General features: G+C 30.5%; 2 protein-coding genes and 1 long non-coding RNA gene across 5 annotated transcripts in view; 2 read left to right on the top strand and 1 right to left on the bottom strand.

The window, feature by feature from the left end:
• LOC107068787 (orexin receptor type 2) overlaps positions 1 to 23,639 on the top strand; it is a 44,824-nt gene that overhangs the window by 14,919 nt on the left and 6,266 nt on the right. For all 3 annotated transcript variants that reach the window (XM_015325529.2, XM_015325527.2, XM_015325528.2), the window contains exons 4-7: positions 19,387 to 19,534; positions 20,935 to 21,153; positions 21,653 to 21,812; positions 22,133 to 22,245. In XM_015325529.2, the coding sequence (XP_015181015.1) occupies positions 19,387 to 19,534; positions 20,935 to 21,153; positions 21,653 to 21,812; positions 22,133 to 22,245 (640 nt within the window). The remainder of the gene's footprint in view (positions 1 to 19,386; positions 19,535 to 20,934; positions 21,154 to 21,652; positions 21,813 to 22,132; positions 22,246 to 23,639) is intronic.
• On the bottom strand, positions 2,473 to 4,510 carry LOC149033673 (uncharacterized). The gene is made up of 3 exons (XR_016177175.1): positions 3,716 to 4,510; positions 3,230 to 3,565; positions 2,473 to 3,172 (listed from the first exon to the last, which is right to left on the bottom strand). It is a non-coding gene; the product is annotated as an uncharacterized LOC149033673 (long non-coding RNA).
• LOC149033672 (uncharacterized) lies at positions 14,098 to 18,463 on the top strand. Its single transcript, XM_089174326.1, has 3 exons — positions 14,098 to 14,664; positions 17,299 to 17,882; positions 17,954 to 18,463. Exons 2-3 carry the CDS (start codon positions 17,746 to 17,748, stop codon positions 18,198 to 18,200), a joined length of 384 nt encoding a protein of 127 aa, XP_089030452.1. The 5' UTR covers positions 14,098 to 14,664; positions 17,299 to 17,745; the 3' UTR covers positions 18,201 to 18,463.

The raw sequence follows: 23,639 nt of genomic DNA, 5'->3' as shown, positions 1-23,639 counted from the left end.
GTAATTTTGAAGTTACATACCAATAAATTAATATTTTTAATACTATTTTCTCTCTCTCTCTTTCTCTCTTTTCCAATATGATGCATATACGTAGGTTGGAACTTAAATAGTGGCAACTATTTATTCACAACCGATACAAAAGAGTTACATGTTTGCACCTGTTACTGTCCTTCAAAGTAGTCACTAGCGTTGTGTAGAACCCGTTGCCAGCGATTTGGAAGGCTTAGTATACTGTTAGCAGTATTCGCACTCTGTTGATGGTGCGAATGGAGCGGTCTACTGCCTGTCGGATCTCTGGAACAGTTCTGAAGCGAATGTCACGATGGGTTCCGCATGAATTGACGGAAATGCAAAAATGGATGCGTTACGACGCTGCTCAGACGCACTTAGAGCGCTATGAGCGCGAATGAGAGGCTTTCTTATGCCGTATCGTAACACTGGATGAGACATAGCAGTAGACCGCTCCATTCGCACCATCAACAGAACAGGCTCTGCTGACGGTATACTACGCTTTCCACATCGCTGGCAACGGGTTCTACACAACGCTGGTGACTACTTTGAAGGACAGTAACAGGTGCAAACATGTAACTCTTTTGTATCGGTTGTGAATAAATAGTTGCCATTATTTAAGTTTCAACCTACGTATAAGAGTAGAAAACAATGATATATACAATTATTTTTTTTACATAAAAACGAAATATTTTGCACCGTTTCCAATAGTTTACATTCATATGTTAAGATATCGTAAGATTCTATAGTACATTAAATACAATTTCTTTATACAAATGTATTAATATTTCTACATTTAGCTTGAAGATATAATCTGTGGTAAATATATAGAACGTATATTTTCTCATATCAGATTTTTGCATATTAATTTGAGAATCTTAGAAAACATGGAAAAGCAAAGAGTCCTCGTAACGATTAAATCAAAATCTAACAAGCAAATCGTTTTGTAATCTTCTATTTTAAGTAAAATAAGGTCCCTTTCCTTATAATTATGTTCTTTCAAATATTAAAACCTATTTTGACACGGTAACATACAATCACAAAATTGGATAAATCATCTTAAAGACGAAGGAAATGTCACCCGTTAATATTTCATACCGAACAAAATCGATTCAGTAACCACGCACGTCAGGAACAAAACAATATCTAACGCGAAATAAACTATCTTTTAGTGTGATCTGCTAGGGGACTATATATTTTTCGTGCTAACCTTGTATAAAAGTCTACCTTTCGCTTTGTGGTTTTAGCAAATTAGCATTTTCATAATTGCTTAAACTCATCAACATTGATTTTACTTGGTCGCTATTAATATCGTTTTAAATCTCTTATTTGCTTAATTTCACTCATTTTTAGAGAGTTTTAATCTTTCTATTTGTATATTTCTTTAAATGATTATTATTAAATTACGACTTGAATATCTATAAATTTTATTTCTACAAAATCGTTTGACTTTGTTCTCACAATCAGTTATAATAATAAATCTAATGATCACTGTTAATCCCCAAGAATTCCACGAGAGGATAAAATAATTACTGAAAAAAAGAATGAAAGTTGATCGCAGGAAAAAGAATTTTATCTTTGATCGAAATAGAATCGTAAATTAAATAAAAGTATAGAGTCTCCTCCACTTTATTAGAAAGTTTTCTGCAAGGTTATTGGACGAAGAAGAAATTAAGAGTTTTACCTATTACACTGAACTTTTTCATCGTCGAAAAGGAGCCTATAACCCTTTCTATTGTTCTTCTAGTTCTTCATTTAATTAAAAAGAGAGCAGTTGAAAATTATATAACGTTAAAATTTCGTTAAGGTTCAATTTTATGGCTTTCTATTGGCACAATAGGAATAGTTTTCTTCTTCTTCTTCTTCTTCTTCTTCTTCTTCTTCTTCTTCTTCTTCTTCTTCTTCTTCTTCTTCTTCTTCTTCTTCTTCTTCTTCTTCTTCTTCTTCTTCTTCTTCTTCTTCTTCTTCTTCTTCTTCTTCTTCTTCTTCTTCTTCTTCTTCTTCTTCTTCTTCTTCTTCTTCTTCTTCTTCTTCTTCTTCTTCTTCTTCTTCTTCTTCTTCTTCTTCTTCTTCTCTCTCTCTCTCTCTCTCTCTCTCTCTCTCTCTCTCTCTCTCTCTCTCTTTCTTCTTCTTCTTCTTCTTCTTCTTCTTCTTCTTCTTCTTCTTCTTCTTCTTCTTTTTTCCTTCTTCTTCTTCTTCTTCTTCTTCTTCTTCTTCTTCTTCTTCTTCTTCTTCTTCTTCTTCTTCTTCTTCTTCTTCTTCTTCTTCTTCTTCTTCTTCTTCTTCTTCTTCTTCTTCTTCTTCTTCTTCTTCTTCTTCTTCTTCTTCTTCTTCTTCTTCTTCTTCTTCTTCTTCTTCTTCTTCTTCTTCTTCTTCTTCTTCTTCTTCTTCTTCTTCTTCTTCTTCTTCTTCTTCTTCTTCTTCTTCTTCTTCTTCTTCTTCTTCTTCTTCTTCTTCTTCTTCTTCTTCTTCTTCTTCTTCTTCTTCTTCTTCTTCTTCTTCTTCTTCTTCTTCTTCTTCTTCTTCTTCTTCTTCTTCTTCTTCTTCTTCTTCTTCTTCTTCTTCTTCTTCTTCTTCTTCTTAATAGGACTGCATCCTGTTTTATATACATATGTAGTTAAGCCTTCTTTCCTCAGAGCGTTTGTTGTTCTTATAATGTCGACATCCAGCTTTCATGCCACCGTTTTGGTGGTCCTCTTGGTGGTCTCGTTATTCCAAATTTTTCTAATTTCGCCACTTTTAACCTTACAACATCTTGAGTCCCACATTCCTCTCTTATTTCTTTGTTTCTTCTTCTATTTCTTAGTGAATTCCCTGTTATGGCTCATAGCGTCTTTATTTCCCTAGTTCTCAGGATATGCTTTGTTATCGCGGACTCTGCCTTTGTTTCTGCCGTATAGGTTATTATCGGTTTAACGCAAGTTTTGTAGATTCGTATCTTGCTTTCGATGCTTATGTGCTCGTTTCTCCATATTATACCTCTGAGGTATCCAGAGATTATAGAGGCTTTTGTTATTTGGTTTCTTACCACCTCTTCCAGATTTCTATCACTTGTGATAGTCACTCCTAGATATTTAAATCTCATCACTTGTTTGATACTTTTGTTGTATACTGCTAACTTGCATCATCTAGACTCCTTGGAGATTGTGAGTGATTTGGTTTTCTGTACCGAAATGGTTAATGGTCATATTAAGCTTTCCTACATATAGTGTTTTCATACCTTTTATACATCAGTAGTCCCACTTCTAAGGTGGCTCTTTTGTTCTTATCTTTTCCGTTATAGAATAGTATATAATCTTCGTATCTAGAGTTGACTTTACCTTTTTTTTTGTTTCGGAAAGAGCACAGACATCTAGTTTGTGTTTTTTCATTTCCTCTATTCCACATTTTCTGTTTACCGTTTTTCCTTGCCGTGTCATCATAAAAGTTATCCATTCTGTCCGAGGCTTTATTTCTATTCCTATAAGCATTTCAAAATTTTTTTCTAAAGGTTAAGTTGCTAGCTTCGCCATCGAACCCTCCTCTTTTACCTGGGCTTGAGACCAGCTAATTGTTACTAGGCAGAGTTAATAGAAATAGTAAATAATATAATTATTTTAATATACATACATTCTGATTTCTTTGTTGTAGGATTTTTCAAACTAATTACGTTATTTAAATTGAATCAAGCGAGATAAAAGCCACCAATCCAATCCAACAGACTAACCTTCAATGATCTGATATCGATTAACCTTCTATGGACAGAATTTTTGTTTTAAATATAAAAAAATTTATAGAACGGAAATTCAACAATTATAAACATATATATACAGATGAACAACAAATATTCCGGTTTAAACAATTTTATTACAATAAATTCACTGTGTTACTTTCAGATAACAACGTCCTATAAACCAATAGTGTTTGCATTTTTGTGTATAAAACTTAAGCGTGAAATTCCACGAAGCAGTTTGCATCTGGCGTTAAATATAAATGTACATTGCATTTTGAACATTTTATTTTCGAAATTCCTTTACACCCGGAATTTTTGCAGAGTCCTCTATCATCCGAAAAAATTGGTCAACGTGCTACTTCATCTTTTCGTAGTTTTGTACTGGAAGTACTGTATTTGATCTCCTTTTTTTATATTTTATGTAATTGTTTATCTACATTGATGGAAAGAGGACGCCCTTTTCTTACAGATTCCTTTATGTTCCTAACATAAACAGGATGCAATGTCAGTTTTAAATATCAATGAATTATATTGATGCCCGGGGCTTACAGAATGCGATGAACAGTCTCACTTATATAACAGACAAGCATTGACCACCGTTAAATCTAATAAATAAAACATTTTGCGATGGTACCACTTTCTTGATCGAATTTTTATTCGATACAACGCTATCAATGAATCAACGAAGTCTACTCCACTCATGTGTTGGAACACACAAGCTTTCAAGCTAAATATAACGAAATCTGCCTTAATAGTCCATTGTTACTTCAAAGTAACAGAACTGTATCATAAAATATTAGTAACCAAATGATATTTGAAATGCAAACAAAGAAGTTGTTATTGATATACAAACTCAGAACTATTATATACATAATTGTGTATTCTGTAAACAACAACACACAGAAGCACAAATAATATCAATTGAAACAAATGATTTCGCTAACTTCTACTACAGATAGCTTACATAGCATTTATTTTGTTATTTTAGGTTTATGTTACTAGCAATTGGCCTGAATTATTAATTCGTATTAATCATTTCAGAGACATCATAGAGTTAAGATGTATACGCCATGTGATTAAAAAAACGAAAATTCTTTGATAAAATATCGAAAAATTAGTATGTTACTTGAAAGTAACACGGGGCCATAAAGGGTTAAATATATTTCAGATACCAAATTTTAATCACAGAAAAATATTTTAACAATTCTATCGAATATTCATTCGGCTGTCTTTTATTTCTTTTTTTTATTGTTTTTGCAATGTTTTTTGATACCGTATTTATTAGTAATATAAATTTTCTTTAGTTAACAAATCTAAAATAAAACTATTGATTGTAATTTTATTAATCATATAAAATAAAAAATTTTTGATGAGTTGATAATTTTGTGCAAAATAACAATAACAAAATAAGTAAATTCATATCATTTTATAAAAAATTATTTGTCACTTTGAGACAATAGATTGGTTTATCATAGATATTTGCATAATTTTGTTGAACTGATCAATGATGATGATTCATGAACCAATCTTCGTTAATATTTATAAATGAAAATTGTCGAGAACGTAACAGCTGACGTAAAGTACTTGTGAAGTTAAAACCACACTTCTACATAGCGACCGAAGATAAAAAAATAATAGAACGTAGAACGGAAATTCAATTATCCTCTTTTCTTTCTAGAATTAGATATTTTTTATTTTGTCCTGTTTTATATGAGTCGTTTATTTTTAAAATTATGCGGGTTTACCTTTTTTATTCTTTTATATTCAAATATTAGATCCTATTACGACTATTAATAAGATTAATTGAGTTTTTCTAAATTTAGACTAATGCTATTTACAAAATAAATGGCTTGTATAACCTAATATTTATGTCTAAAATTTCTGAAATTAAAATTAAATAAATTAAATTATATATTAAAATAATAATAATAAATTATTAATAATAAATTATAATATATATTAATTTTAATTATAGTATCATTTATTTACAAAAATGAATATTTTTATTAATAATATATATATATATATATACATATATATATATATATATATATATATATATATATATATATATATATATGTGGGGTGCGAGAATGTGAGTGAGAACACTTAAGCATGAGTGGGCCAGAGAGTACTTATCGGATATAGTTAGGCAAAGGATAAACTATGTAATATAAACAGCCGAATAACGATAGAAAGAGCGTCACCCAAGGAAGTAAATTAAAGAAAAGAAACCAAGAGGCAGTCATCGTTTAGTAGCCGAGCAAAGAAGGCGTTTTACCATCACTGTATTTTTACTTCTTTATATTAAATATATTGCATATCCGTGAAGAGAGGTTTTTCTTTCTACATCAACCTATTAATAACACCGCGGAATTCTTTCCTTTTTACTCGTTAGATATCCTTTAGGAAGACTAACAGAAGAAGGGGAATCCCACATATATATATATATATATATATATATATATATATATAAATAGATATTAAATTCTTTACAGCCTTTTATACTACAGTAAATGTACTTAATGTTCCGTAATAAACTTATATAAACTTTATATAAACCATAATTTTCATATTAATAATTATCAATAATAACTACTTATAAACAAATAACTTATTAAAGATCTATCAATTAATATAAGACGAAAATTTATTAATTATTATATAATATGTATTTATAAGCAAGATCATAGTTGATTGTATTTGCAATTATTGATTACCGATTACGCAGGTCATCTTAAGAATCAATTTTCTTTAAAAATGGAATGGCGTATATTTATTATTGAATAGTTACAAAATATCTTCTTATTCCTGGAATTAATTAATGGATAAAGTATTGACAATATATAATGCTTGAATATAAGCTTTAACAAAGATTCTCCGAAATTATTAATCTCTATATTTTCCATGCCACGAATTTCAATACCCTAGTTTCATGAAACAACTACGTCATGCAAATTGTGTAAATGAAATCAGTGCAAACGAAATATATCTAGTACGTTGCGTGTGTATACACATGGTCTTGCATATTATATTTAATTGAAAACTATGAAAATCAGAAACTAAGAAAACAAAAATTTACATGTCTATTATATTTGTTTAGGAGGAAAAACAAATTTAACGTAATAAATAATTTTAATGCGATACACCAATCATTTGCTATGCTATTAGATTAAGGTCAAGTAAAGCTGTTCTTATATTTTACATTTCATTATATTTACACACTTGTACTAGCGTAGGCATACATGTAGTTGTGTATCTACGTGGGTACGTAATTTAATTTATCGATTTCTTTTAAAAGCGTAAGAAAAAAATATCATATGTGCAGGTCACACAAGTTAGAAGTGAAACCTTCAAAAAAGCAAGTTTCGAGAGAATGAGACGAGTGCATAGTATCAGGAGTAGGATCATTTATTATATAATATTATTAAAATATTAATTTTCTATATTGCTACAATAAATTATATTATTTTTATTGGAAATATAATAGTAAGTATAGTGTATTTTTTAAAGAACGTGTCATTTTTCTTCTATTTAAAAATGTTTATATTTTACTGAGAAATTAATATAAATGTATTTAATACGCAAATTATTTCGACGAAGAATGCGAGTTAGATGTCAAAGTCCGAAACGAAGCGCGTATCTCGTGGCTGGCCCAAAACACGGATCTAACCCAGAACCAATTTCACAGTATTAGGCAAGCGACTCAAAATTTAATTAAGAACAAGAAGCGACAATTTTTAAAACAAAAAGTTGAGAAAATTGATGAAAATTGTCAAAGCAGTAACGTCCGTGGTATGTACGCGGGGATTAATAGACTCAGAAAGGTATTCCAAGCTAGGACGGATCTAGTCAAAGATGCGAACAACAATTTAGTTTCGGATAAAACGGGGATATTGTGTAATGTAGAATCTGAGAACGACCTGGAAACTGAGAATTTCAAGTTCCATACGGCGGAACCTATGGTTAGTGAACCAACGATGTTAGAAGTAAAAAGCGCGATAAAAAAACTAAAAAATCATAAATCACCGGGTAACGACTCGATTTTCTGCGGAGCTAATAAAATGGGGGGAGGGAGGAAATAAATTAAATGAAGAAATTTTTGAGCTAATCAAATTAATATGGAGCAAGGAAACATTGCCGGAACAATGTAAAGAGTCGATTAAAATTCTAATCTTTAAAAAGGGAGACAAAATGGATTGTAATAATTACCGGGGTATTTCACTTTTACCGACGTGTTACAAAATACTATCAAAAATCTTGCTAGCTAGGATAGTACCGTATGCGGACGAGATAATAGGAGATTACCAGTGCGGTTTTAGGAGAAATAGATCGACTACAAACCAAATTTTTGCTATTACGCAGATCTTAAAGAAAAAATGGGAATTTAATCAGCCGGTACATCAACTTTATATAGATTTTCAAAAAACGTACGACTCGGTAAAACGAAAAAAAATGCTCAAAATCCTAATACGACAGGGGATACCAAGAAAATTGTTTAACCTTGTTCAACTTTGCCTAAAGGAAACTAGGGGTAAAATGAGGTTAGGTAACCAAATGTCAGAAGATTTTAATATCCATAGCGGGTTAAAACAGGGGGAGGCATTGTCACCCCTTTTGTTCAATTTAGTACTGGAATTCGCTGTCAAAGAACTGCAGAAAAGTAAAGATGGTCTACAGTTGAACGGGACAACACAATTGTTGACATACGCGGACGATATTGCTTTGTTAGAGGACAATGAACAGGCATTAATTAATAACTCAAAAATATTAATAGATAGTACTAAAGATCTGGGACTTCAAAAAAGCGCGGAAAAAACCAAATATATGGTAAGCGATAGAGTTCAGAATAGGCCTAGTACTGGAACTTTGGTCGTCCGAGATAAAACTTTTGAGCGGGTCAGCAACTTTAGGTATTTAGGATCGATTATAAACCAGACGAACGAAATTAACGAAGAACTTAAGAAAATAATCAATCTAGGCAATTCATGTTTTTATTCGGTCAACAAATTACTCAGCTCGCGGTTGCTGTCTAGGCGATTAAAAATCAGGATATACGGGACAATCATCCTGCTGGTAGTCCTTTATGGTAGCGAATCGTGGTCGCTTACGTTACGGGACAAAAAGAAATTTAGTGTTTTCGAAAACAAAGTTCTTTGTATAATCTTCGGTACAAAACGTGATGAGGAAACGGGCGAATGGAGAAAACTCCATAACGTTGAAGTACATCGATTGTACAACAAACCGGACATTATCAACGTCGTAAAATCACGCCGATTAAGATGGGCTGGTCACGTGGCGTGCATGGGGGAGAATCGAACGGCGTACAAAATATTGGTCGGTATACCAAACGGGAAAAGACCACTAGGTAGACCGAGACGTACATAGGAGGATAATATTAGAAGGGACCTGAAAGAAATAGGCTACGAAGACCGCAAATGGAAGGATCGCGCTCAGGGACGGTAACAATGGCGGGATTTGGTATTTACGGTAATGAACTTTCGAGTTCCTAATGCCAGTTAATAATAATAATAATAATAATAATAATAATAATAATAATAATAATAATAATAATAATACGCAAATTATTATAATTAATAATATAATTTTCTTATATGTCTGGGTTGATACATTTATATATTAATTGGATATTTATTAGAAAAACATATAAAAAAAGTAAATTCTATGGACATATTTAGAATTTTACGAATCGAATACATTTTATAAAAAAAAACACAAAAATAATTTGTGACAATAATTTATTGAACGGAATGTTTCAGCTGCTTCTAATGTATCCTCCAGTGTTGCCTAATTTTTTCTCTTTGGCAGGCAATACAATTATTATATTCTATGTAATTCGTAATTATTAACACGTTGAGCGCCACACTCATTTTCAAGGAAGTACCCGTCAGGCCACGCTCGCCGCTTAGAAATAATATCATCATGTTATACGCTGTCAGCCAGCGATGGCTGACGCGGCCTAAACGGAAAGAGTCTAGTGTCCGCCACCGATGACAGACGTGGCGCTTAACATGTTAATTGTAATATTAGCGTAATCAAGAATTTTATACTGTGGGGGTTATAGATAGAGGAAGAAAAAGATGATATATATATATATATATTAAATAGGAAGAATTCATATTAAAGTAAATGATAACAGATGAAGAAGAATAACAAATATACAAAGATTAATTTAATAGACAGATACTATCAAGCAGAAGCAGATTTACTTACAGACGCAGAATAACTTTTTATCAGATGGAGATTAACAACATCAGAGAGAAAATATAAATTAACTTAACTTAACGCATATTTATACTAAAAGGGACCAACGCCCTTTTAGAGAGGGGCAGGGAAAAGCTCGTACTCCCACCGTTTTAATTGTTATCGCCAACGATTCTCTCCTTAGCAACGATTTTCCAAGAAATTGTTAAAAGAAAGAGAATAACACGAAGAACAGAAAATCGCTTACAAAGAAAAGGAAATTGTAACCTAATAGGTCTTATCGCCAACAATACTAATTTTTCAATAAAAATAGAAACTTCAATAAAAAATGATATAACATACTGTAGAAATATAGAAAAAAAAATAAAATAAAACAATGAAAGTAAGAACTAAATAAAAAACCCGATGAGACTCAATACAGTGATCTATCGGTTATGAGTTTTGGCCTTGACTTTTTAACATGTTTATTGTGGCACAAGAATTACATTATATTTTAAAAAACTATAAAAATAAACAAAAACTTTGAAGTATAAATTATTTTCAGTTACGCCTATTTTAAATAAAAATTAAATGAGGAACTAAATAAATAATAGCTTAATTAACTACGCTAAAAGGAATAATTAATACTAAACCTAAACCCTATAGAAGAAGATGAGTTCAGTCTTCAGACTAGAATTTTATAAAAGCCTCTAAGCTAAACGATGACTATTTATTTGAGTTGCGTCCAAAAAAAGTGCAATAAAAAAGGAAGCACACATATTTGGCCGCTATAAATATAGTTGACGCTACAAATATAGCTGATTTAATGTTTCAAGAAATAGTATATAGGAATACTAGTAAATCTTTAAACCTAATTTTCTCGAAAACGGTTGTACCTAGGAAGTTAATTACTATACACTGTATGTACGGTCTGTAACCCTAATGAACCCATATAAATTTATAAAGTTTCATAAAAGTCTTAAAAATACAAGCTCTGGGTTCTATGTGAAATAATATGAGTCGACGATTCGTAGTATATGCAGTCACACACAAACACACACACATATACAAGGCACCTACGTGCGGAACTACGCACTACTATAAAGCACCGCACAAAGAGAAAACCGAGAATAGGAAAAACTGTATACTATTTAGATTCTATCTCATTCTCTCGCTGGCTAAATCCTATAGGTCTGTATATATATTCGTCTCTTTCTCTCTTCTTACTAACGTCTCCGTTCTTTTCGTTTCTTCGAGTTTGTTTGTTTTGTTTATCGCTACCTGTCGCTTTTTCGTCCTATCCGTTTTCAAATCACCCCCATTCTAAAGAAGTTTTCTCTTTAAAATCTAAAATAAAATCTTTAATATAAGATCGAGTTTAAGGGTAAGTTCACATTGGGCGCTCAGCGTTACGTACACACACCGCGTTTAGCACGGCGTTCGACGTGTGTTAGTAAAGCGAATATACGTGGTTCAGTTCGGAAATGGACATCGAAGTGTTTGATTGTCAAATAAAAACAAAATCACGCGATCAAATGTACAACTTTATGGTTGTATATTATATATACATTATATATATAAATGTACGCTTCATGTATCTCGAAGCGCACAGCTGACGTTTGCTCAACGCGCGTTCGAATGAAAAAATGTAAACGCACGTTTGACGCGCGCTTGACCCGGAGAACGCCCTTGCATGTGTACACTTCAATAGAATTACTGGCTTTCAAAACGCGCGTTAGCAAAGCGCGTGTTTGAAAGCGCCCAATGTGAACTTAGCCTTAGCCTAAGATTTTCTTATTTAAAACGAGATCGATTACTATATTGGTGTTTTACGTATTTTTTATTTTTTCGATACAACATGTTAACACGAATTTGTAATAATTATTATTCCTGCGAGTTCGAAATTGAACAAAATTAAAATTAAAGAAAAATAAAAACAAATCATGGACATTTTATAATTCAATTTGGATCGACTAACGGTATATTTGCAAGTGCGTACTGTAGATAACTCTGATTTAATTGAAACGTGTTTCAACACTGTATACGATAAGGAACACTCGCAAAAATGTTCCATGTTGGATTTTCTGTTAGAAAGAAAAAATGTAACTGACAGAAAACAACACTGTTGGATGCGTATAAAGTAGACAAAGCAAACATACATATGCGTCTTTAGTTGTCCCACTTTTCAAAATACATGAAAATATCCAACGAACATACAAAATTGTTGCTTCAATCTCGTTTCAGATTCACATTTCTCAAAAAACAAGAAAATACTCGGAATCAATCAAGATGATTTTTTTATTTTCTTCTTTCTTCCTTTTTCTCTTTCTGACCCTTCTAAAGCTTTTTATTAGCCAATAAGTTACCTTAAACTTTTTATCAGTTTAAATTTAATTAAAAAATGAATTTTATTTTGAATTTAAAAAAGATTTTGTGTAGCTAACAATAATAACACTACAATATTCATTTTTTTTAATAATGTTTGATTTTTTATATCTCATTAAATAATCAATAATTTTATAATATTTTGTAATAATCAAAATATTAGGGAAATATTAGATTACTAATAATCTATAAATATTAGAAACTCTCTAAATAAATATTAGAAACTAAAGTCATCTAACGAAAAAATAATCGATGACTTTTTCCCTAACCTAATATTTGGTATCTTATATCTTTTTTATTTAATAATTCTTCTTTCTGTGTGCTAGTATTTCAAATCTAAATAAATAAATTGTTAAATTATTTATATAGAAAATTCGTAAATTACTTATCGACCAACTCAAATTTTTGTCTCTCTCTTTCTTGAAAAGAAAAAAAATACGTTATAGGAGAACGAAAAAAAGAATTTGACGAAATTAGTTCGCAATCCATTATCCTCAATAAAACATCTGCTTTCACGAGGAAACATGTTATTGCGTTCGTAATCAAATTTCAAGGTGGAAAATTAAATGACCTGTACAACATTCGAAGTTTCACATTTAATCGGATTATTTTATTCCTTAAGGTCTTTTCAAATTGTTACTTCGCATTATTTCTTCAATACGAGAGTTTATCCAGAAAATGTATTCTCGTGAAGGAAGTTTTTTTTTTATGTGAAATTTGTATAGGGAGAAAGGTGAGAGAAAGAAAAGAGAGAAAAAGATAAAACCCACAGTCGATCAACAATATAGAAGGTTCTAGTGTTAATTGATATGTGCGCGTGCACGCGTGTGTATATTATGTGTGTGAAGGGTGTGAGGGTATCAATATCAAAATCAGTTTAATACCCATTAAAGTAAGAATAATATACAAAGTACATATTTATTAACCCCTTAAGCAGCACGCTCGAGTTAACTCGAGCGGCGTATTATTTTATATTTCTATGATTTTTTACACTTAAATATAATAGAAAATGGAAAATAAGAATGTGAAAGCAAAGAAAAAAAATTGTCTTTTTCCAAAAAATGTTTTTTCCGAAATAGTAATTCGAAAAGAAAGATTAAAAAGTCGACGTACGTGTAACATTGCAATATTCGGCTCTTCTCTGTAATATGGAACAAAATCCAAAATTAACATAAAAATATTGATTATTTCTGTATTTTTCTCATTCTTTTGTCAAAACAATGTTCTAAACTATGTCTTTATGCAAAAAAAAAAAGATTTTTTTGGCCGTTTTTTTTTTTTCAAAATCATTGCTGCTTAAGGGGTTAATATACTTGGAACATTAAACAATTTCGATCTGATAGTTTATCAGATGAAGATTTTGAATTTAAAATCATCACTGATCGAAAACTTTAAGATAAATATATTTAATCGTTAAACTCGACTATGTTTTAAATTTATTTGCTTTTATCGGTCAAGTAATCGTTAAGAAGAATAAATGATTTATACGATGTAACAATGATAGAATAAGATTAAAATAAAGTAACGCGATAAAGATAAAACGTAATCGAGCACTCTTCGTTTCTTGAATAGTTAATCTTGAAAGTCGCTGGAGATTTTCTCAACGTTTTTTATGTTCATTACAATGCAGCGTTCTATCAGAGGATCGATAGTGCAATATACGTAACAGCAATCTTGAACAGTGCCTTAGTTTTTATCATAACTGATTCTTAATCTCAAATCAAATTTCTTATTCATTCAAGGGGTAATATCAGATAATATTAAATAATATTTAAATATAAGGGATACTGTAGATCTCAGGTTCCATTTTCTACAAATTTATTTTCTTAATAATTCCAATTGTTATTGTAATTATCATACAATAATTTAAAAATATTTAAATTAATTTGTATTCACACATATTATTTAAAAATTAATTAAAAAAAAAAGAAACTTCGAGAACACGTACAATTAATAAAGAATAATTTATTCTTACAACAGTAAACACTCAGAAACAGAAGCTAGTGTTGTTTGCTCATAAATCGCTGCATAATTTAAATCAACTTAAGAAGGATAGTGTCGTTAGAGTAGGACACACGTGTAACAGTATTATTAATTTAAATGTCACTCAATGCAAAATCGAATAATAACGGATAATAAATTTAAAAAGAATCATTTGTTATAAAACTTCTGACAACAAAATTATACTTCCTTGTATGTGTGTATGTATGTGTGTGGGGGCGCGCGCGTGCGCGCGAGTCTGTGGGGAGTGCCCTGCGCACATAGCTTTCGATAGTCTCGTTAGACCGTAAAGCCATATGGTGAACGGAGAAACAGTTAAGATCGCTTTTGTCATACAACAATCGATTAAATAGGTAAACACGTGTCACAACGTTTGTCAAACTGAACCGACCACTTTCACAAATATTTGGAGATTCGATTGTGTCCACGTGCCGTTTCTATAGCAAGAAAGCAAACGTTAAACAATAAAACAAAAATATATATTAAATTTGATTTATTCTATTTCGTATGTTTTCAACAATTATACGATTTTATTTATTGTATATTTTACATTCAAAATGCCCATTTTTTAATATTTATTGATAATAACAATTAAGTAATAATACGTACATAAATTTGTATTTATTAAACTTGTTAATTTTAATATCTTATTTCCATAAATCTTTATTAATAATCGAAGTTAACACGCATAGGGGTTTGTTTTTTGGAATTGAAATCTAATAATATATAAGCCGTTTATTTGGAAAGTGGCCTAAGTCTATTTTTGTTCGAATCGAGATATTGAAGGGTTTGCGTTGGATTAAATTTAAAAATATAGTTAATAGATGACTTAGAGTAGCGGCCATATACTTACGTACACTTCATATTTTAACTTTTAAACTTCTTTATGGTTTTTTTCATACTTATCTAGCTGATTCAATGTTTTATTTCAAAGTATCGATTTTGCAGCAATCAACTACTTACGTACACTGAGATTTGTCGTATTTAATTTTTTAATAAGCGAAATTTGGAGAATGTAAATAGTATTCATCAGTGTCTATTGACAATTTGAATAGATCAGACGTGATATAAAGTCTCCCGTAAAGAGTAAGCGAAAAAATATTGCGCCAGAAGAACGACGATTAGTGCAACGTTTCGGCAAAAGTGGCAAATCATATCGACAAATATCTGCAGAATTGGAACTGTCAGTTATGGCATGTCACCAAGCTGTTAAATATATTGATTATAATGGTACATCGAATAACATTCCTCGTAAATCAAGACCTCGAAAAACTGATAGAAGATCGGTCCGAAAAATTCATCGTCTATCTGAAGGTAGATTTAGAATAGATAGATTTAAAACTGCAGTCGATATTCACAGAGAGATAACTGCAAATTTACATACTAAAATAAGTATAAGAACTGTCCAACGACGACTGAATGAATTTCAATTAAATGTGCTTGTTACCAGAAGAAAACCATTCATATTAGAAAAGAATCGCCGGGCCCGGATTGCTTTCGCAAAAGAGCATATTAATTGCCCCCTCCCCCCAAAATGGTCCAAAGTTCTATTTACGGACGAATCTAAATTTAATAGATTAGGTTCTGATTGGAAAGTGTATGTTAGACGACGGAGAGGTGAAGAATACAAGAAATGTCGTTTAAGACTTACTATAGACAAATTTGTATATCTAAACATTGTAAAGGATCAGTTAATAAAATTTACTGAAAAATATAGGCCATATGATTGGATTTAGTAAGCGGATAATGATCCGAAACACACCGCACACGTGATAAAATCATTTTTAATTTAAGTTGTATTATTTTAAGTTAATTTAAGTTGAAAATATCTATAAAAATATAAATATTTCCGTATGTACGTAAGTATGCGTCTGCAAGACATTTTATTTAGGAATAGAAAAATATTCAAAATTCTTTAAATATGATCAATTGAGAATCCTTGCTTTTTCATTTCATAATGTATGCTAGGGACTTATAAAAAATTAAATTGATTTTTGTATATCTCTAGAATTAATATATATACAACGATTTCAATGTGATCTTGCTAGGTGTAAGTAAATATATGGCCGCCACTGTATGTGTCTATAATTATATAACATTAGAGTTCTAACATTAAACCACTTTCATAATTATGGGCACATATAGGATGTTCATAGATTTACTAGCCAACGTTTATCTCTTAAATAGTAGATATTTGAAAAAAATGAAATTAAAGAAATTGATACTGTTTTTTATAAGCAATGTAATGACGCATATAATTTTTTTATATTTGTATTATTTTTTGAGATATGAAGGTTACCTTCAGTTTTTTAAGTGAGGGTTGTATATGTATTTTTATATCACGTGAAAGCGCATATCAAAACAAATTCAACAATGAACCATATCATGATCTTGAGACAGCATAAACGCTGGCTAGTAAATCTATGAACACCCTGTATATAGTAGAATAATGTTTTTTGGTTTCTAAAGGTGTTAAATTTATCATCCCAATTAGCATAATTAACATTATTTAAGAAATAATATGTTTGTGATGGGTATGATTGGACTTAAGCCACTTTCAAAATCAATGAAATGAAATGTTCAATTCTTAAGAAAGCACAAGTCTATAGGAAAAGTAAATTTTCCAATAAAAATAAATGTATACACTTTTATGTTACAAAAACAAAAAAATATTCAACTTTTATTCTTTGTTAAATAATTTTTACATTAAAATTAATATTGTTTTATTAATTACTAGCAAATCACTAGCTTGTTTTACTTATTGCAAAAAACCCCAATAATATCTCTTTAAAAAAATGTCAGAGAAAATAAGCGGATTTTATAGAAATGTATGTGCTCCATAAAACTGAATTTAGCTCACTTGAACGTGTTTTATTAAATTTTAGTGTGCTAAATGCTTCCTTTTAAATTTCTTTCTTTTCTAAAAAAACAGGAGTTAAAAAGTTTAGAAAAAAAAAATAAAATTAAACTCTCTTTTGTATGTACAGGTATCCCTCCAACACCATGGTTTTTCCTAACACAATTTCGCTATAACACGATTTACAAATTGTGGCAAATCCTCCAACAACATGGTTTCTCCTAACACGGTTTCGCTATATCACGATTCATAATTGCGGGAATCCTCCTACAACACGGTATCCTATAAAACAGTTTTCTTTCAAAAAACCTTTTTACAACACTGTACTTCTACAGCCGCAACGAGACTTACCGTCTTAAAGATACAGTATTACGGAAAGTATTTCTTTTCATCTCCATGGCCTGTAAACAAAAGTGTCTCACGCTGTTGTGAACTAAAAACATTAACGTTAAATGCGTGTTGGAAGAAGATATGGCCCTCTTTAATTAAAATAGAAAACGTGCGTGAATCGTCACAAAATGAAATTGGTGGCATATTAGAACTTGCTAAATCAATCGGAGGCGAAAGTTTTGTGGATATGGCTATTGTGGACGTTCAAGGTTTATTAGTGGAAGAAGAAGTTGACGAAGCGGATTTGATAGAAATGGTATCCGAAATTGTAAATCAAATTGATCCTGAGGACACTAGCACTGATGAAGACTGTGTTTTTAATAAGTTAATATTACAAATATTACAAGAAGGCATAAACTTAGCTAAAAATCTTAAGTCATTTTTCTTGAATGCAGATCTTCCAAAGAAAGGAGCCGAAAATTCAAAAGGAAGCATCACAACTGTCTAGCTCCATACCGAGAAATTTACAATGACCTGATAATAAACAACAAGCAAAGTAAAATTAAAAATTTTTTAAAGAGGGAAGAAAATGCAAGAACTTTAAATGAAAAAGAACGTTCTGAAAATCAAGGCGATATCATTCCACTGAAAAAACGTTCTCGGTTGATTAAATTGAGCAGTGATGACGAAAAAATAAATTAAATTAAAGTTACGTTAAATTAGGATAATATTTTTTGTCTTGTATTGTTCATACATTTATATTGTTAATAAAAATTAAGTTGTTTATTTAAGAAAAAAAAAAGAATATTTATTTTTAAAAAGTTTTCGGAACGTAACCCCTCCCCCCTTTTTTGTATTGGCTCTAGGTCTCAAACAACACGGTTTCAAATAACACGGTATTTTCTAAGAACCTATCTATCGCGTTGTTGCAGGGAGACCTGTATATGTAAATAGATTGATAGATTATTGAGTCTTCTCCAGTTTGTATATGCGGGAAGTATATATAATTGTGGTGCTTAAATTTTGAGCCTAAAATAGAAACAATTTTTTTGGTTCAATCAAGTTTTATTTTAAGAGATAAAAATATTTTTTATTGAAGCTCTGACAACTTTTTAATTTAACCCATAAATATATAATATTTAATAAATTTCATTTAAATAAAATTACTTAATATCTAATAAGATTTTATCGAATACGATTATTTAATAATTTAATTTAATTATATGTAACCATATTGCGATATACACGTATAATTACAAATGTGTGTGAAAATACAAGATTGAAGAAAAAGAAAAAATATAAATTTAAAGATAATTGACAGAAATTTGTCATTTCTATTTTAAGACAAAATGCAGTTGAATTCTTTTATATAAATTTTATACTAAACTTTAAAATTGATTCTTTTGAATGGTCATGTAAATTGTCCCGAGTATTACCTATTGTCAAGAGTTTTCAAATTTCTATAAAATACCTACATAGATCCTCCCACACAACTCAATAAAAATACAAATAAACAAACACAGTAAGAGTATTTTGTATTTCAAAGAAATTCAAAGTAAATTGTCCTGGTATATCTACTTGAACTTGACAAGTTAATACTGCGGGAAAAAAATGCGGCATTGCTCGGTTAACGGTAAGTTATGCTAATGTAAGCAAATTATTTCTTTTTTATTCAATTGCAAATAAGGTTCATTGCGTTCATTTTGACGTCGCGTGTATACAAGTTAAACAGACCAAAAAATCTGCGACAATCCCTTCCTGCATTCTCTTTCTCTTTCTCTAGTAAATATCTTATTAGATAAAAATAAAATTATAATATTACGACAAATGATAGTGGATAAATAAATGAGTAATATTTAAACAAAACTTAATTTATTTTATGTTTCAGACTGTCTCAGTGAGTGTTAGTGTTTTAACATTAACCTGCATATCGATAGACCGATGGTATGCCATTTGTTACCCATTGAAATTCAGATCTACTACAAAATGGGCAAAAATAGCTATTGTTATTATCTGGACAGTATCTTTCATTTTCGGTAATAATCTCTTTTCTAACATCATCATACTACAACATTAAAATGTTAATTTCATTCATTTTTGTATTATTTTATAAGAAAAAAATTATTATTTAATTATAGTTAATAAACTTAACAGAGAATGCTTTAAATATTAATTTTAATTAATGTATATTCTTTTCTTTTTACTAACTCTTTTATGAGTTCGAATCACTACTCTATTACTCTACTAACACCTTCTCACATAATTCAATACTATACAAAGAGGTCGTGTTTACCGCTTTTCTAGAGCAACAGCGCACAATTTTTATTTTTTATTTTTCCAAGCGAATCATCACCCATCCATGTTATAGTCTAAGAGCCCGTGAACCCCAGACCTTCGTTTTTTATAAAAGCTGAAAGTTTGTCAGCGCATGCTCCCAACACAGGTAAGAACGATGGATCATTATGAAGTTTGGATTACCGTGGCTTTGGCAGGTAAACGGTACTAAATGTGTGTATAATACCGATCTAAATTCATCAAATGATAAAGTATTGTGATTTTTTGGTATTACCTTCAGAATATTATAAAAAATCATTAATAATATAAAATTTCATTCATTGCCAGACACTTAACGTCGTGTCAACCCCTTGCCAGACACCCTGAATGTTCATGAAATTAAAATTCTACTTACGTTATAATATAAAAGCTAATTTTTATATATAATACTTGAGTAATAATTAAATTATTTTTCTCCATTAGCCAGACATTTTTGATAGTTCCAACCCCTTGCCAGAAGAGATTCGTGATTAGAATGATTTATGCAAATAAACTTTTTGACATTTCATGAACAGTAAGGGTGTCTGGCAGGAGGTTGCCACGATGTTAAGTGTCTGGCAATGAATAACGTGATTTTTAATAATATTCTGAAGTTAATAGCAAAAAATCACACTTTATTATTTGATGAATTTAAATAAGTATTTTACACACATTTATTACCGTTTACCTGCCAAAACCACGGTAACCCAAACTTCATAATAGTTCATCGTTCTTATCTGTGTTGGAAGCATGCGCTGACAAACTTTCAGCTTTTATAAAATAACGAAGGTCTGGAGTTCATGGGCTTTCAGTCTATTACTAACCGTGCCTACTGCGCCATACTGCTTGACTTCAGTGATTTAAAAGAAACTAATAATTTAACGTGGCTAGATCGCTAACACAAATTCATTTACAAAAAATATATTAAAAACAATCAAATATTTTGTTAAAAATTAATAATGCTTCGTATTCATTGTCAATCAATGAACCAATTAATTGAAAGCATTAAACTACCTTATTAATTAATAATTACATATCTGAAGAAATAAGAATTAATTAATCTAGGTAATGCTCATATAAAATAATAAATAGTAATTAATTGTATATGATATTTTGGTTACAGATATACCAGATATAATAGTTCTCCACACGGCGCCATCCGGAAGTAAAGTCAAAACGATACTTTACACTCAATGCAAATCATCTTTAAGTCATAAAGATCAAACTTTGCTTTGGGCCATAAAGTTAACTCTTTTCTACATTGTACCATTAATTTTCATGACAGTGGCTTATCGGCAAATAATACGTGTTCTATGGCGTAGCGATATTCCTGGACACAACCGTGAGTAACAAACAATATACAATAAATTAAATCTCGCATTATATAAAGGTTTAAAAACCAAAATGATCTAATAATAAATAAGGTATGAAGGACAGAATGCTTTTTGCCAAAAAAGTACTATAAAAAAATTCAAATATTTTATTTCTTAATATTCATGAAGAGTTGAGAATCAAAGTGATGTAATTGTAAATCAAAATTTTAACGAAAATGGATCATTTTTAATATTTCAGGTTTCATTTATTTCATCATCAGTTATCTAATCGTTTTTATAATTTAAATTCTTTTTAATTCTTACCACCTCATATACTTACGCAGGATATTTCGTAATTTATGGGATCCATTTTAACAGTTGGTTTAAAAGTATAAGATATTAAATGTATTTATAAAATTGATCATATTTTCTCAAAAATGGATGATATAATTTATCAAATGATTAGACTCACAAAAATAAATGATATAAAAAAAATACCATTTGTATGTGTGTATGTATATGTTGCAGTTTCCCGTAGAACCTATCAGATGAGTGAGATGCCTTCTATCGGTGCTGGAAACCCGGAAGGTCAATTGAGATCTCGACGTAAAGCAGCTAAAATGCTAATAGCCATAGTCGTCACATTTGCCATTTGCTACTTTCCAGTACATTTGTTTTCAATCCTAAAGTACGTTCAGAGAAATCAAAATAAAAATAAAGATAAAGATACCAATAATAAAAAAAAAGATTAAACAAATAACAAAGAATATTTTAAAAAGTAAAAAACAAATAAGACATTTCAAATTCATTTCAATCACAAAATAGACATTTTGTGCAAGTATTTGTGTTTTTTTCGAATACGTCGTTAGAAAATCTAGTTTTATAAAAGAAAAATTAATAAATCGTAGAACTTAACCTTGGAATATCATTATTACGAAATTAAAAGAAAATTTTTAAGTAAGATGAAAAAGCTTCTTATCATATTTTTTGTAAAAAAATCTTTTTCAGATACACCATGCTTTTACCGTCCGGCGAGTGGTCTATTAAGGCGAGCTTGTTCATTCATTGGCTTTGTTACGTCAACAGTGCAGTGAACCCCTTGATTTACAATTTTATGAGCGGTAATTAAAGAATATATTACATAAGACTTTACTCCAAACTATTGAATATTCACGTTTAAACAGTATAGCATGGTCTGATAATGCAAACAACATTTCTTATATATTATTACTATTATATTATTATTATTATTATTATTATTATTATTATTATTATTATTATTATTATTATTATTATTAATTGGCATTATTAACTCGAAAGTTCATTGCCGTAAATATCAAATCCCGCCAGTATTCCAGTCCCTGAGTCCACCCCAGAACCCCTTCATTCGCGGTCTTCGTAGCCTATTTCTTTAAGATCCCGAAATAATATTGTCCTCCCATCTACGTCTCGGTCTACCTAGTGGTCTTTCCTCGTTCGGTATACCGACAAGTATTTTATGCGCCGTTCGATCCTCCCCCATGCGCGCCACGTGACCAGCCAATCTTAAGGGGTAACACCACTATAGAGCCCGAAAAAAAGCTTTTTTTTGGGAATTTTTTTTACGAAAACTAAATGAGGAATAGAATTTCTTTTTTGAGGGTCGGTTAATCATATATTGAACTATGTAAACAAATATTTTTATTGATTTTAGATAAAAATGGCTTCGGTATTCGTGGCTGAACAAATCCCTGTCTTTTTGTTTTTTGCTAAAACGGGCGGACTCATACCTGGACAACTGTGAGATCTAGAATAAAAAACAAAAGAAATTCTTAATTTATGTACTATTGTCTTGAGAAGTACATACGGATTTTTCCCTAAGTCAAATTTTGTGAAAATGGCGCAACTTTGAATAAAAAAAATCGACTTTTCGACGAAAAAAAATGTAGAAAATTGTTTATAAAGTTAAAAGTTTACATTCAATTAAAAATCGGATATGTATTTCTGTAGATAATACAACTATCAAACTATCTTCAAAATTTCAAGTCAATCGGTTAAATGATGCTCGAGTTCAGAGTCCGGCCAATTTTAAAAATGTCGTTTCGAGAAAAACGCGTTTAAAGTTTTGTTATCACTATTCGAGGCGCTTTGAGGCGCTTCGTAACAATAAGATTTCGCCATGTTAACAATTTTTTTTTGCTTCGAGACCATGTTCATAATGTTTTTAGATGTCTAAGGTACACTTTAAGCTAAAAAAAAAAAATCGATTTTTTGAAAATTCTATAGTGGTGTTACCCCTTAATCCGCGTAATTTTATGATGTTAATAATTTCTGGTTTGTTGTACAGTTGATGTACTTCTACGTTATGGAGTTTTCTCCATTCGCCCGTTTCCTCATCGCGATTTGTACCGAAGATTTTACGAAGAACTTTGTTTTCGAAAACTCAAAATTTCTGTTCGCCCCTTAACGTAAGTGACCACGTCTTGCTAGCATAAAGGACTACCGATAGGATGATTATCCTGTATATCCTGATTTT

This window comes from Polistes dominula, unplaced genomic scaffold, assembly GCF_049000335.1.
Source record: "Polistes dominula isolate Pdom_NZ unplaced genomic scaffold, Pdom_raw_medaka contig_28, whole genome shotgun sequence".
In the NCBI taxonomy this organism is placed as follows: domain Eukaryota; kingdom Metazoa; phylum Arthropoda; class Insecta; order Hymenoptera; family Vespidae; genus Polistes; species Polistes dominula.
Note: the sequence above shows the minus strand (reverse complement) of the source record. Positions and strands in the feature narration are given on the sequence as shown.

Coding starts and splice junctions, on each gene's coding strand:
- LOC149033672 (XM_089174326.1), top strand. CDS start 17,746: ATGGCTATTGTGGACGTTCAAGGTTTATTAGTGGAAGAAGAAGTTGAC. Junction 17,883..17,953: donor GAAGACTGTGTTTTTAATAA/GTTAATATTACA, acceptor TCTTGAATGCAG/ATCTTCCAAAGAAAGGAGCC.